Here is a 16,070-nt window from a genome sequence, read left to right on the forward strand (position 1 = left end):
TCCCAGAAGAGTTGAACCGGTTATAGATGCAAAGGGTGGGCCAACTCAATATTGAACCCTACGGACTAAGACGCCATTGAAGTTCATGTACGTGTAAAGGCAAGCATCCCAATACTTTTGGTAATATAGTGTCAGTCCTAAAAGAATGCTTGATGATTCTGCCAGGAAGGACCATGGTTTAGGCAAATAAAAAAAAGAAATTAGTATTTAATAAAACTAACGTCATTGCAAAGACTCATTGAATATAGGTTTCAGCAAAATAAAATTACACTGATATGAATTTCATTATATGTGCTTACCTTAATTGGCAAAACTAGAGTCTGAGAAGTGCAATATAATGGTTCCAGTAGAGAAGCTTTATATTGATGATCATGGCACAATACTTCCCAACAATGGGCTACTGACCAAGCTGGATTGTACTCTCAAAAACATTATGCCCTTTCCACTTGTGTATTTCAAGGGGGCTAACCCCCAAAAATGTACAAGAACTACTCTGAGCATTACTTTTTTTATTTTGCCCCCCAAAAAATGATCACTCACAACCTTGAAATCAAGTGCTCAGTGGAAGATTTTGCAAGACTTTGTGGCTCCTTAGCCCCGACACTACTACATTACAGTGATGACTCTCAGAACAGTTGCATCACACAGCATATGCTGGATTACAGGACACAATTTCTCTTTACATTGCTAGTTTTCATGATTAGTCCCTTCTGCACTGTAAAAGCTGACCTAAATCTAATTGAAGCTTTGTAACCTGATAATTGGTAGTAATAATACAATGCTCCCCTGGGGATTCCAGGCATTGCTTTGTTTAGCTGAAATTTCCAGGCTCTATAAGGAGATCAATCATGCTGTGCTGATAAAAGCCTAAATTCCTAAAGACTTGGTATCACAACCAGTGTCATATCTGCAAAATTTTACAGCCCCTGTCAAAACTGCTGCCAGCCAGTCAGACCACGCACAGTGCCTACTGGGAAAAAAAGGTGCTGGTCTTCAGGATGTCTGCTACAAGAAAGAACACAGCCCACAAGACAAACGACCTGAAGGATCAGTGCTGCCCCTGTGTGCGTCATTACTCATCCTCTCTACAGAGCCTTAAAAACTCAAAGCAGCCAAGGAATCCTAGGATTAAAGAACAGAAAACAGCATGCATCAAAACAGACATGACCCCTTTAGTAAATTATTACCTATAGGACAGAAATATAACATTTACTATAATCCCCTATTCACGTTTTGCAAGAATGTTCAGTAATTTATCAAAATTGTACATGGCATTTTGCATACCATTATTTCATATCTGTACAGGCTCCTGAAAGCATAACTAAAGGCAAAACTACTTCTTTAGTTTTGGATTGGAAAGGTATTAGAACATCTGTCAGTTTTTTATTGCTAGGGAGATTCACCCTCTCAATTTGTCCTGTTTATCATTAGCATTGAAAGTAAAAGAAAACTCCAAATTTTGGGTTGTCCCCAGAAAAGTAAATCGAGGAGAAATCTTCCAATGGGGACACTACTTCTGGTGGCCTGGGGGGTCCCCAAGTCCCTTAATTAGCAGGGATTACCGCTTACGTTTTGGCTATGGGACAGAAAGTGAAGGTTAAAGTGGTTGTAAACCCTCGCTTTAAAAAAAAAAATAAATAAATAAAAGCAAACATGGCTATACTTGCCTGCTCTGTGCAATCGTTTTGCACAGAGCAGCCCGGATCCTCTTCTGGGGTACCCCGCCGGTGGTCCAGGCTCCTCTTCATCAGGTGCCCCCCCACAGAAAGCCACTTTCCCTGGGGGGCACCCGTGCGGGCTCACTCCTGAGTCCCACTGCTGCGTCCATTGACACAGACAGCGGGACTTGGTACCGCCCCCCCACTCCCCATGTCACTGGATTTGATTGACAGCAGCAGGAGCCAATGGCTCCTGCTGCCATCAATCTGTCCAATGAAGAGCGAGACAGCGGCTGGAGTCACAGTGCTCATGCACATTGCTGGATCGGATCGGGCTCAGGTAAGAAAAAGGGCGAGTCTGGGGGGAGCTGCAGCACAGAAGGTTTTTCACCCATAGAATTCATTAAGGTGAAAAATCTTGAGGCTTCACAACCACTTTAATCTGCCCAATGGAGCATAGAAGGCAAAAAACAAAACAAGGGTTATAACCCTCCCTTACTCTATCCAAAAAGAGAAAAAAAAAAAAAAAAAAAAAAAAAGAAGTAAAACATTTTGATTGCTGCCAGTGGCGGACTAAATAGTGGAGATCAGTGCAGTAGTGTCTATCTAGTAAAGGGGGTCAAATCATTACAAATTAAAATCAGTGGTACAAAACGACCTTAATCGCAAAACTGAGCACTTGCTCTTATGGCGTTGCTCACTTGTTGGTTGAAACATTACAGACCTTTTTTGCCATAAAGGAAGCAGCTATTGGGATGACACCATGCTGATTTGACCACTGACAGACCACCACAGGCAAGCATTCATTCTGCTCTCAAATGCGATTTTTTTTTAGTTATCAGTGAAGTCTGGTGAGCGGAGTTAGCTTCTGGTTTCTAAATGTCTTGGTTACTCAGTGAGATCTCCTTCCAGGGCAGGACTTAGGGTGGTGGGGACCCCTGGGCTTGAGTCACTTTTGGGCCCTACCTTCTATACATATGCACAGCTCTATAAAACAGAAATAGAAAAAGGACAAAAGGTGCGCCAGACTCAGTGCAGTATTAAATAACTTCTGTTTAATTGGACAAGATAAAACAGCCAAATGGCTACTCACAAAAGTAGATAATATATAAGCGTATAAGTGGGGGATACTGTGCTGGTATTCATCGTGGGTCCACGATTAATAAAAGCAATGAAAATGGATAAAACGATAATTACCGTATTTATCGGCGTATATTTAAGGAAAAAAACAAAACAAAAAAAAACAAAAAACAAACTTACATTTAAATGCCCATCAATGCAGCCTTGTCAGTGTCATTGCAGACTTGTCAGTGTAGCCTTGCTCTAGTGACATTGCTGTCTTGTCATGGCAGCCTTTCAGTTTAAAAATAGCGCCGCTGAGATACAGAGCCGTATGTCCTGTGTATCTTGGTGGCTTTCGAAACGGGCGGGGCCCCCTATTGGCCAGGGCCCATGGGCTTGAGCCCAGTCAAGCCCAATGGTAAGTCCGGCCCTGCTTGTCATTGCAGCCTTTCAGTTTAAAAATGGCGCCGCCGAGATACGGAGCCGGATGTCCTGTGTATCTTGGAGGCTTTCGGCCGCTCTCAGCAGCTTTCGAAACGGGCGGGGCCCACGGGGCCCCCTATTGGCCAGGGCCCATGGGCTTGAGCCCAGTCAAGCCCAATGGTAAGTCCGGCCCTGTCTCCTTCCCAGTCCTGTCCCCTTGAGTTTCTGATGCGCACACACACACACACACACACACACACACACACACACACACACACCTTTCATGCTTCAGCACCATGTGTTGCAATCAATATAATAGAACAAATTAAAAAGCCAACAGGAATAGTGACATCACCATAAGTTGACTACATCGGATGTGCAGAGATGGCATCAACAATATCTCCAGAGAAACTCCCAAGTGCTGCAACTCCTCAGTGTCTCCCGAAAATCAAAGTATCAAGTTTTTGGTGAACTAACCCTTTAAGGATGATTAATATTTCCATGACTGATTCCAAATGAAGCACAATGGAGCTCAGTCAAAACAGCAGATTTCTTTATTCAAGTCACTTGCGTAAAACAGCATTTTGAATATGTGGGAGTTTTCTACTCCTTCAAGAGAAAACGTAGATGCTGTTTTTAATTAACAAGTGACTGTGCATAAAACGAGCTCCAACTCTTCACTGAAAGTCAATGCCAGCACTTTCTACAGCCAGTGGAGTAGGGTTAAAACCTCTGCCAGTTATTATGTTGTTCATTGTTTAGATGATTCCTCTTATCTCCTGTGTGGTCACCAGGACAGGACAGAAGACAGTTAAAGTCATTCCTACAGGGTCCAGACAGCAATAAAACATCAGGAGGTCCACTATACTCAAAACTTTTACCAAGAAAAAAAATGAGAGGTCATTGCTGACTTTTTTTTTTTTTTTTTTTTTTTTTTAGAATACATAGTGAGTTGCCGGCTGTCTTGTTGAATCAGTATTTTTTGCATCTTATGAGTTATCAACTGCATATAGAATAAGATGTTCTGACATTATCCTTCCAAATGACTCAAAGAATATTGAAACCAAAGACAACCAGACAAGTGGCATATTCAGAAGGTCAGCACTGGTAGCCCTTTTATTTCTCTCTCAGTATTGTTTTTACATTATTAAAAAAAGGAGAGGGTTGCATCGGATTCTATTTGAAAACAAAAAAGTGCCAAGTAGCCTAATATTCTGTATGGTTTCTAGCCATTTTTGTCTTGGCTAATTTTCTTTACGTGCAATATTTTACCATTTTTCTGTTTCATAAATGGTCATTCTCAAAAGGGGGTTTTACAAGTAGGAAGGCATATGTAGCTAAAAGAACCTTTACAAAGAGTCCAAAAGTTGCACATTCTGAGTGTTTTCAGGACCTTTGTGCAGTGCTGTGTACAGGTAACAGATAACCTTATGACACCAGCTTGGGGCAAAAAAAAAAAAAAAAATGACCGAGATAAGGCGGCACCATAGATTACAGGCTATGGAGGCCGCAAGACTTTTAACATAATGTACTGATAAAATATATGAATATCAAAATTAAAATCAATAAAGATCTTGAAAATCTTTTCATTACATATATCCAAACAGTTGGAATCATTTGCAAACTGACAATATGGGGAATTCGATCACAGAACTGGGTATGGCTATTTTTATTTCTACTGCAAAGCAATACATATAGAGGCAGGTCACCTTTAAAAACACACAGGCAATTACCAGCTGCACTTACTCATTCCCTCCCCAACAATCTGTTCTGCTAGAAATACTTTGTACGTCCAAGTATGGAGAAAGCATGCAACTCCTTCCTATAGGATAGCAATGGTGCTTAGTGGTTGACCACTCAGGTATCAAGCTCTGTTACATAGGAGGGAGAGTTCTCAGCCCTGCGTGCACTCAAAGCTGCAACTTTGCACATGCGTCATCTCTTCAACTCTCAGAAGTCCATTTACATGCTATCAGAACAGTAGGAAATGGTGGATGTGCAGTTGGAAGTACAGAAGCTAAATGAGCATGCTACTTTTCTCTTTATAGGCAAAATGTATAAACTATAGGCTTTAAGGTAACCAGGTCAGGTACAAGCTGGCAGCCAAGCGATTGGGTAGGATAGGTTTTTGCTACTGTATGGCAATTCTTGGCACACTGTGTAAGCCCCAACTTTAGTGACCCGTAGCTTACAAAGTTCTGTCTTTTTCTGGGGGGGGGGGTTGTTGGGGGCGGCTCAGGTAAGGGGGTTTAAAAGCTTGGGTAGATAACATATGCTTTGCTTTGTCTTAAAGCAATGAAAATGACACAGCTGCCAATCTTAACATGTTGATCCTGCATAGTGAGGTAGATCTTCAACAGGTGCTCAAACACTTCAATGCACAGTGAGGCCATAAATTGTAACAAAAAGACAGACAAGCCAACATGAAAAAGACTGCAATAGATTAGAGAAGTATAAAGTGCAAGAAAAGTCATTACCCCTTTTTAGACATATACATTGAGTCACTCTACCATTAAAAGGTACTCAGTCACTTTACTAAAAATAATGACTCACTCTAGTTGGCTTAGCCCTGAAATGTTACCAGGATGTCATGGGGCAGAGTCTGATGTTGCCAACTGAAACTATATAGGGGAACATGGAGACACATTTTATTGAAGTTATTTAATTAATCCCCCTGTGTTCAGCCTGCAAGAGTCTTACCTTCCTCAGTTCCAAAGATATTCACGCTGTGGCCCTGGACAGCGCTACAGTTTTTGCAGTGAAACCGTCTGTCAGGTCTTTATTTCACATGCACGTCGGGGGCCCAATCCATTCTCTATGGGGGATCCATACTCTATAGGATGACTGGAGACCTCCACGAGTACAGACCATACATTGAAATGAATGGAGCTGTAGTGTGTACAAGAAAAGAATTGGAGCAGGAAGAATGGTAAGTATTCTCAGGTGGGGGATGATTAATTATAGGACAATTGTACTAAAATGACAAATGGTCCTGTCTCTCCAAAACTTGCACAAGTCCCCATTCTCTCCAGTACACCCCATCTCCAGTGACCTAACTTCCTTGGAACTCCGCCTGCATTGCACTGAAACTAAAGCAGTTATCAGCCCTTCTAAGTTGACTTCTGTGGACTACAGAACAACCCACATGATACAATATAAAAAGAGATAGAAGTATATTAAGTGAGCACTGTCACCCTAGGGCAGGAGATGTTATTGGCAGGATCACTAGGTAAAAATAGAAAACGCTTATACAACCACCTTATCTAAAGCTGGTTAATCTGCAAAATACTAAACTTTTGTCAACATAAATACAGGCTACCATGATAGCTGGGGAAATAATTTGCACTGAGGCTATGTGAAAAGGACGCTGCCATATCAGGGGAAAGCAATACTGATTAGACAAAATTTTCCAAAAATCATACAATCACTATTTTGCCTGATTCTGACAGATGGTATTACCTATTGATACCTCATGAAATCTTCACCAATCCAGGCAGATTTATTTCCATGCGCAGGTTAAAAGAGGCTGATAAAATGAAGTGTCCTCTTACAAATAAGTTATCTGAATGCAAGTTTATACATGAACCTCAATGCTTGGTCCAAGTCAGTGACTTTTTGAACCTTCAAAGTGATGAGGCGTATAAGATAAATAATTGTATCACTGACATCCAAGCATTCAGCATTAAAATAAAGCAGAGTAGTTTCAGGTTCAAGGCCACGTTAAGAGTAAAGAGTCAGCCCATCCAAAAGAAGTACAGTTATGGGTGAAGAATAGAGGGGGATGGGATTCCCCATGGCCTTCTTAGATCTCTTACAGACCCCTGCAGTGAGCTACTCTGACCAAAGTTGAAATCTCTCTAGGGTTTCAATTCTCCTGCTGAATGTTGTGAAAAGTAAAATCAATAAAAGAATTCAACAAATGGATCCAGAACCCCCTGTCATAGCAGCAGCTGAGCAGACCTGGCAACTAAGGTGACGAGATCTGGCAACCAGAGTCCCAGGAGGGACAAATGAACCCAACGGGTTTCATCAAGACTGCATCTACCCACAATAAAATACGCAACCATTTCCAAGGCCCAGTCATGTGCAAGGATCTTTGAAGACAGATCAGGAGACTTTTCAAGAAGTAGTGATGACTGCTCACTTCTGTCGACATTCTCCTTACCATTTTCGCCAAGATCCTTAGTAGAAACCATGGGGATGATTTACTAAAACTGGAGAGTGCAAAAGCTGGTACAGCTGTGCATGGTAGCCAATCAGCTTCTAACTTCAGCTTGTTCTATTAAGCTTGACAATAAGCCCTGGTTCACACTGCCTTGACTTGTCATAAAACTTCAGAGTTCAAAGTCCCATGACAAGTCTTTCCCCATTAGCGGCAATGGTTCCAATAGGAGCGACTTGAGTCACTCAGACTTAGAAAAAGGATCATGCACTACTTTTGGTCTGACTTCAATACAACTTGTATTGACTTCTGTTAAAGAAGTTATACACAAGCCGAGATGAAGTTATGCCAGCATGTCAGATTCAAAGTTGCAGCAGTGTGAACCGGGGTTAAACCTGGAAGCTGATTGGTTTCTATGCAGAGCTTAACCAAATTTTGCACTCTGCAGCCTTAGTAAATCAACCTCTATGTGACCAGTGCCAAGTCCCTTAATTAGACAAAAGGTTGGGATTGAAGGTCTTTTATAGTAACATCATAAAACAGTACTGGAAATATCCCAAGAGCCAAGAAGCCAATCTAGTTGTTCTCAATGGAGTTGGCTCCCCAAATAAATCCTACCGGATTGGACAGTCTGGTTCCTGAACTCCATATTACATTTTTCCACATTTGTATGCCGTTATATTAGAAAATTGCTTCCATTATCGACCGTAGGTTCACTTTAAAGTGCTATTAATCCCTATTTAAGATGCGGATAGTAAGACTTACATTGTGTTCTGCTTCTTCTAAAGTTTCTGCTATTCTCTCCACTTTTATCACCCAATGCCTAAAATCGCTGACCCCAGTTTCCACGGTAAGGTGGGCCCTTGACTTGTAAGGTCCTACTGAGCCCCATTGGAGGCACCCTTATGTGCCCACTCATAGAATACTTGCAGCCACAGTCTGCACTGCATGCGCACAGGCAGACCAAAAGGGATCGAACCAATGTCACGATGGGTGTGCATGCACTAGGAATGATGGTACATGTAGTCCTCAGGAGACTCATTTACAATCAGAGTGCATGCTCCCAGACATTAAATTTGCTCCAGGCTGTGCCAGTAAAATTAATAAAAAGGTGACTGTTTAGTGGCACTGCTGCATGTAATCATTAACTGACCAGTGAATAATAGGCCAAGAGGGTTGTATTTTTTAACTGAGGTTTCAGTACTTTAAAGGTTTTGGGTGGATTGACATCAGTTATATGGCCATTTAAAACAAACAAAAAAAAAAAAGTAACACACTAAATGTGTAAAATGTATAATGCACAGGACAATGTGACTAAACAAAGGCTGCCATTACTCTAGGCACACTGTAAAGAGTGGATATTCTGTATATCCTAGTGAAGAGTTCTGCCTGTGGATTCCTCAGGGTGCCATTCAGAGGCTGGACACAATCCTAGCTGTTGGCGTGTCCGGTTTCAGGAAACTGTGTCCTGTTAAACATTATTACTCACTTTCCTCATGTGAGCTCTGAGCTGTAAAGAAATGTACTCCAAGCCCTGAGGTCCTGATCTTACACAAAGGGGGACCCTGCTCCAGCTGATTGAGGGCACAGCACACCAGCCTGGTCACCGCCAGGTCCTGCTGGAGAGGAGAGTGATCTGTCTACATTGAAAACAGACGGGGAGGAAGTCAGGACAATACCGCTAATTAACCCTTACACTGCATGACGGTGACATGTCATCGCTGGCTCTATTCCTATCCAAATGGAAAATACACACACAGTACAGAATGCCAGATATATCATAGAAGTACTAAACACAAGCTACAAATTCATTTTAAAGAAAACAATATGGATAACCATAGAAACCTTTCAGGATTCTATTGAAAGTAAACATTTTATATAAATACAAAGAAAATATTTTTTCAACACAGCTGACTTTATTACTACTGAATATTTAAAGCCTCTCCTTGGGTCCCCTCTGGGAAGATTTATACTGTCCCATCAGACAGAAAAATGCTGAGAAACACAACATTTTACAGCTGTCACCAGAACAGGGGTGATGGTATGTCTTCTATCAGGGCCACTAATTTCAGTAACTGTGTAAGAGGGATTTCCCAAAACGGACAGAGCAATAAAATCGAAGAAGGGTCGAAAAGAAGAAGGGTCGAAAAGAAGAAGGGTCGAAAAGAAGAAGGGTCGAAAAGAAGAAGGGTCGAAAAGAAGAAGGGTCGAAAAGAAGAAGGGTCGAAAAGAAGAAGGGTCGAAAAGAAGAAGGGTCGAAAAGAAGAAGGGTCGAAAAGAAGAAGGGTCGAAAAGAAGAAGGGTCGAAAAGAAGAAGGGTCGAAAAGAAGAAGGGTCGAAAAGAAGAAGGGTCGAAAAGAAGAAGGGTCGAAAAGAAGAAGGGTCGAAAAGAAGAAGGGTCGAAAAGAAGAAGGGTCGAAAAGAAGAAGGGTCGAAAAGAAGAAGGGTCGAAAAGAAGGATTTCTAGCTTTATATAAAGTAACCCATCATACTATCCTTCAGATATCAATACCTTTACACACACACTGTAGTATTACTATGGGAAACCATAAATTCCTGTACACACCTTACTTCCTGTCCAGATATCCCAAAGACTTTGTCAACTGCCACACAAATGACTTATCCCAAGAATTCTTATTAAATATGTATATAAATCCTGTATATCATCTCATTTGCTCTATTTTCTAGTATGTTAAATATACCATTGAAAGCATTTTAATATATCTGTATTGACAACTGCATAATAAAAACTGTTCACCCAGCCAGGCGTCTTGTGAGCTGATAATCTTCTGTACTGTGTCTCTGGACAGATCAGCTAGCATTGTTCCCTGCCATCTCCATCAACTACAAAGCACCCCCACATTATGGAGTAAAAAGGGATATGTTATATAGTTCTAACACTGAACTTTGGTGACAATACTGTTCAGTACTGATGTCACCCTATGACAGGAATGGTTAGTGGCAGGATTACCAGGTTAAAACAAAAAGGAAAAAAATGTATGGGGAAAAAAAAGAAAAACTAATGCAGTCACCACATCCAAGGAAAGGTAAGCTGAGTTCAATGTGAACAAGGGCTAAAAGACATTAGAAGAAGGGGGTAGGTCCCTTAAAAATTGAAAATTTAAAGCAGTATACCCACAAATAAAAATGTAATATATTGCATTTTACTAGTTTTAGATGTAGTGGCTGCATTAGTTTTCTCTCCTTTTTTTTTTTCACCTGATAATCTGGCCAGTAACACTCTTCCTCTCTGACTAGATGGAGCGGCAACAGACACACCTTTTGATGGCAGCATTATCAGTCTTGGAGGGGTAGTGTTAATCAAATCCATCTAAATCTGCTAGTCTAACAATTTAAAGCTGAAAGCCAGCTATCACAGCAACAGTTTTTCCATTTGGGATAAACGTTTTACAGAAACTAAAAGCTGATCATTGTAAGCACCCATGTATGTGTTAAATAGTTTGTCCTATCCCTCTGTCACTTTTGCTGGACAGTTTGGTCTGTTAAAGTAAGTTGAAAAGTAACAGACTTACTAACTAAATCACCAGGGGAATAAGACGAAAAAAAGAAACCAATGCAGCAACCACACACAGTCTGACTGTATAATCTTCTTTAGACTTACCAACAACTATGTAGTACAGAGGCCAACCTGTCTGGATACTGATTTGTTATATTAGGTAGGTCCTTTTTCCATGATTGTGATAAATCTAAAGTGAGTGTATGAGGATCATAACATGTATGGGGACCCTAAATTAGGCCATCAATGGATCAAACTTCAGCCAGTTCAGCGGGAACCAGCTGAATGCTGATCTATGCATCTAAGGCCAATTCAGTTAGAGAAAAAAAGTTGATATAATGATCGACTCCTCTCCAATGGGATTTTGGAAAACTTTCATTAAATCAGCATCTGCAGCCAATCAGTTGCAGGGCTGATTTGTGTATTCTGACAGCAGAGGAGTCCCCTCTGTCAGCATACAATAGCACAGCAGGGAGGATTCCCCCATCCACCTCTTGTGTAAGGGGAGGGGGGGAGGGGGGGAGGGGGGGGAGGGGGGGGGGGGGACCTGGAGGCTGCAATAGTATACATTTTTTGTACTTGGGTCTTTAAGGACTTTAGAAGAGAAATGTAACAATAGTGCAAAAAAAAGTATCCCATTCCCGGAGTTGTTGGTAAACAGAGAGCTGTGCTGAGACAACAATGTAACAACAATAGAGTGTGTGGAGTCAGACAAGGTAATGAAGGTTGTAGTTGTAGAGAAGGCAGAGTTGGGTCATGAGCAGGTAATCTTATCCAGATTGGAGAGGGATCCCATTCACCCGACAAAAGCAATGCCTGCCAAGCTGTAAAGTCGGGGGGGACATACACCAGTGTGAATGTATTGGGGGGGGGGGGGAGACATACACCAGTGTGAATGTATTGGGGGGGGGGGGGAGACATACACCAGTGTGAATGTATTGGGGGGGGGGAGACATACACCAGTGTGAATGTATTGGGGGGGGGGGGGGGGGAGACATACACCAGTGTGAATGTATTGGGGGGGGGGGAGACATACACCAGTGTGAATGTATTGGGGGGGGGGGGGGAGACATACACCAGTGTGAATGTATTGGGGGGGGGGGGGGGAGACATACACCAGTGTGAATGTATTGGGGGGGGGGGGGGGAGACATACACCAGTGTGAATGTATTGGGGGGGGGGGGGGGAGACATACACCAGTGTGAATGTATTGGGGGGGGGGGGGAGACATACACCAGTGTGAATGTATTGGGGGGGGGGGGGAGACATACACCAGTGTGAATGTATTGGGGGGGGGGGGGAGACATACACCAGTGTGAATGTATTGGGGGGGGGGGGGGGGAGACATACACCAGTGTGAATGTATTGGGGGGGGGGGGGAGACATACACCAGTGTGAATGTATTGGGGGGGGGGGGGAGACATACACCAGTGTGAATGTATTGGGGGGGGGGGGGGGGGAGACATACACCAGTGTGAATGTATTGGGGGGGGGGGGGAGACATACACCAGTGTGAATGTATTGGGGGGGGGGGGAGACATACACCAGTGTGAATGTATTGGGGGGGGGGGGAGACATACACCAGTGTGAATGTATTGGGGGGGGGGGGGAGACATACACCAGTGTGAATGTATTGGGGGGGGGGGGAGACATACACCAGTGTGAATGTATTGGGGGGGGGGGGAGACATACACCAGTGTGAATGTATTGGGGGGGGGGGGGGAGACATACACCAGTGTGAATGTATTGGGGGGGGGGGGGAGACATACACCAGTGTGAATGTATTGGGGGGGGGGGGAGACATACACCAGTGTGAATGTATTGGGGGGGGGGGAGACATACACCAGTGTGAATGTATTGGGGGGGGGGGGGAGACATACACCAGTGTGAATGTATTGGGGGGGGGGGGGGGAGACATACACCAGTGTGAATGTATTGGGGGGGGGGGAGACATACACCAGTGTGAATGTATTGGGGGGGGGGGGGAGACATACACCAGTGTGAATGTATTGGGGGGGGGGGGAGACATACACCAGTGTGAATGTATTGGGGGGGGGGGGGAGACATACACCAGTGTGAATGTATTGGGGGGGGGGGAGACATACACCAGTGTGAATGTATTGGGGGGGGGGAGACATACACCAGTGTGAATGTATTGGGGGGGGGGGGGGAGACATACACCAGTGTGAATGTATTGGGGGGGGGGGGGAGACATACACCAGTGTGAATGTATTGGGGGGGGGGGGGGAGACATACACCAGTGTGAATGTATTGGGGGGGGGGAGACATACACCAGTGTGAATGTATTGGGGGGGGAAGACATACACCAGTGTGAATGTATTGGGGGGGGGGGGAGACATACACCAGTGTGAATGTATTGGGGGGGGGGGGAGACATACACCAGTGTGAATGTATTGGGGGGGGGGAGACATACACCAGTGTGAATGTATTGGGGGGGGGAGACATACACCAGTGTGAATGTATTGGGGGGGGGAGACATACACCAGTGTGAATGTATTGGGGGGGGGGAGACATACACCAGTGTGAATGTATTGGGGGGGGAGACATACACCAGTGTGAATGTATTGGGGGGGGGGGACATACACCAGTGTGAATGTATTGGGGGGGGACCATACACCAGTGTGAATGTATTGGGGGGGGGAGACATACACCAGTGTGAATGTATTGGGGGCTCTGTATGGGGGGGGGAGGTCTATAGTAAGATTTTGGGTGCGGGGGAGATATTCCCCAGTGTGAATGTATGGGGGGCTCTGTATGGGGGGGCTCTATAAGGTTTGGGGTGCGGGGGGGGGGTGAGATGTTCCGCAGTGTGAATGTATTGGGGGGGTCACTTTATTGGGGGGCTCTATAGTAAGATTTGGGGTGCGGAGGGAGATTTTCCCCAGTGTGAATGTATTGGGGGGCTCTGTATGGCGGTCTATAGTAAGATTTTAGGGTGCAGGGGGAGATGTTCCCCAGTGTGAATGTATTAGGGGTGGCTCTGTATAGGGGGGTTCTGTAGTAAGATTTGGGGTGGGGGGGAGATGTTCCCTAGTGTGAATGTATTGGGGGGCTCTATAGTAAAATAATAAGGTTTGGGGTGCAGATGTTCCCCGGTGTGAATGTATTGGGGGGGGGTTCTATAGTAAAATAATAAGGTTTGGGGTGGGGGGGGGGGGGAGATATTCCCTAGTGTGAATGTATTGGGGGGGGGTTCTATAGTAAAATAATAAGGTTTGGGGGGGGGGGGGGAGATGTTCCCTAGTGTGAATGTATTGGGGGGGGGGTTCTATAGTAAAATAATAAGGTTTGGGGGGGGGAGATGTTCCCTAGTGTGAATGTATTGGGGGGGGGTTCTATAGTAAAATAATAAGGTTTGGGGGGGGGGAGATGTTCCCTAGTGTGAATGTATTGGGGGGGGTTCTATAGTAAAATAATAAGGTTTGGGGGGGGGGGGGGGGAGATGTTCCCTAGTGTGAATGTATTGGGGGGGGGGTTCTATAGTAAAATAATAAGGTTTGGGGGGGGGGGGGAGATGTTCCCTAGTGTGAATGTATTGGGGGGGGTTCTATAGTAAAATAATAAGGTTTGGGGGGGGGGAGATGTTCCCTAGTGTGAATGTATTGGGGGGGGGGGTTCTATAGTAAAATAATAAGGTTTGGGGGGGGGGGAGATGTTCCCTAGTGTGAATGTATTGGGGGGGGGTTCTATAGTAAAATAATAAGGTTTGGGGGGGGGGAGATGTTCCCTAGTGTGAATGTATTGGGGGGGGGGTTCTATAGTAAAATAATAAGGTTGGGGGGGGGGGGGGGAGATGTTCCCTAGTGTGAATGTATTGGGGGGGGTTCTATAGTAAAATAATAAGGTTTGGGGGGGGGGGGAGATGTTCCCTAGTGTGAATGTATTGGGGGGGGGGGTTCTATAGTAAAATAATAAGGTTTGGGGGGGGGGGGGGAGATGTTCCCTAGTGTGAATGTATTGGGGGGGGTCTATAGTAAAATAATAAGGTTTGGGGGGGGAGATGTTCCCTAGTGTGAATGTATTGGGGGGGGGTCTATAGTAAAATAATAAGGTTTGGGGGGGGGAGGGGAGATGTTCCCTAGTGTGAATGTATTGGGGGGGGGGGTCTATAGTAAAATAATAAGGTTTTGGGGGGGGGAGATGTTCCCTAGTGTGAATGTATTGGGGGGGGTCTATAGTAAAATAATAAGGTTTGGGGGGGGGGGAGATGTTCCCTAGTGTGAATGTATTGGGGGGGGTCTATAGTAAAATAATAAGGTTTGGGGGGGGGGGGGAGATGTTCCCTAGTGTGAATGTATTGGGAGGGGGGGGGGTCTATAGTAAAATAATAAGGTTTGGGGGGGGGAGATGTTCCCTAGTGTGAATGTATTGGGGGGGGTTCTATAGTAAAATAATAAGGTTTGGGGGGGGGAGATGTTCCCTAGTGTGAATGTATTGGGGGGGGGGGGGTTCTATAGTAAAATAATAAGGTTTGGGGGGGGGGGGAGATGTTCCCTAGTGTGAATGTATTGGAGGGGGGTTTCTATAGTAGAATGCTAAGGTTTGGGGTCCGGGGGGGGGAGATGTGGAAGGAGAAGAAGGGGGAGCGGATATAACGGAACAGATGATGGCGGGAGCCGGGGCTCTCCCCCATCCACACACCGGTCCCGGGGACAAGGAGCGGCGAGGATCACCCTCCTCCATTACACGGCACTTACCTCTGCGGGTCCGGGAGGTAGAAGTCCACGGAGAAGCCGAACAAGCTGCCCCGGGGTCCGGAGTAGGTAGCGGGCTCATCCACCGCCAGGTTAAATCCATGGAGGAGAGGGAGGAGGGCGGCTAGGAGGACACACCGGGTATGGAGCGGGCACGGCATGGCTGGGAGGAACATGTGAGAACACCGGGAACTCTCCGCTCTCTCACTTACTTTGAAGCTCCAAAAAAAAAAAAAGAAAAAAAAGCAACTACTCCAATGAAGAAGAAGCCCCGCCCAACCGAGATGCAGCGGGTGGCCCCGCCCCCTTCCCCCTATGGACACGCCTCTTTGTGCTGGATGTGGATTTCATTAGAGTCCTCCTCGGTGTTTATCCCATAGACTCCGCTGTAATGTCATTACTTGGGACGGCTTTGTTCTGAGAGCCGATAATTGAATGATAGGTGTGACTGGAGGGGAAGGTATACAGCACAGTGTATGGGAAGATTGGGGGGTCCTGGGATGAACAGATCTGTACTGGGCTCCTCATCACAC

At 44.8% G+C, this 16,070-nt stretch overlaps 1 protein-coding gene across 1 annotated transcript in view; it reads right to left on the reverse strand.

The window, feature by feature from the left end:
- The window catches only part of ITGA5 (integrin subunit alpha 5), a 140,856-nt gene extending 125,075 nt beyond the window's left edge, over positions 1-15,781 (reverse strand). The window contains exon 1 of the mRNA XM_073613636.1: positions 15,541-15,781. Coding sequence (XP_073469737.1) covers positions 15,541-15,713 — 173 coding nt within the window. The 5' untranslated portion in view covers positions 15,714-15,781. The remainder of the gene's footprint in view (positions 1-15,540) is intronic.
- Between the last annotated feature and the right edge of the window lie 289 nt (positions 15,782-16,070).

Source organism: Aquarana catesbeiana, linkage group LG02 (assembly GCF_042186555.1).
Source record: "Aquarana catesbeiana isolate 2022-GZ linkage group LG02, ASM4218655v1, whole genome shotgun sequence".
NCBI classification, from domain to species: Eukaryota; Metazoa; Chordata; class Amphibia; order Anura; family Ranidae; genus Aquarana; species Aquarana catesbeiana.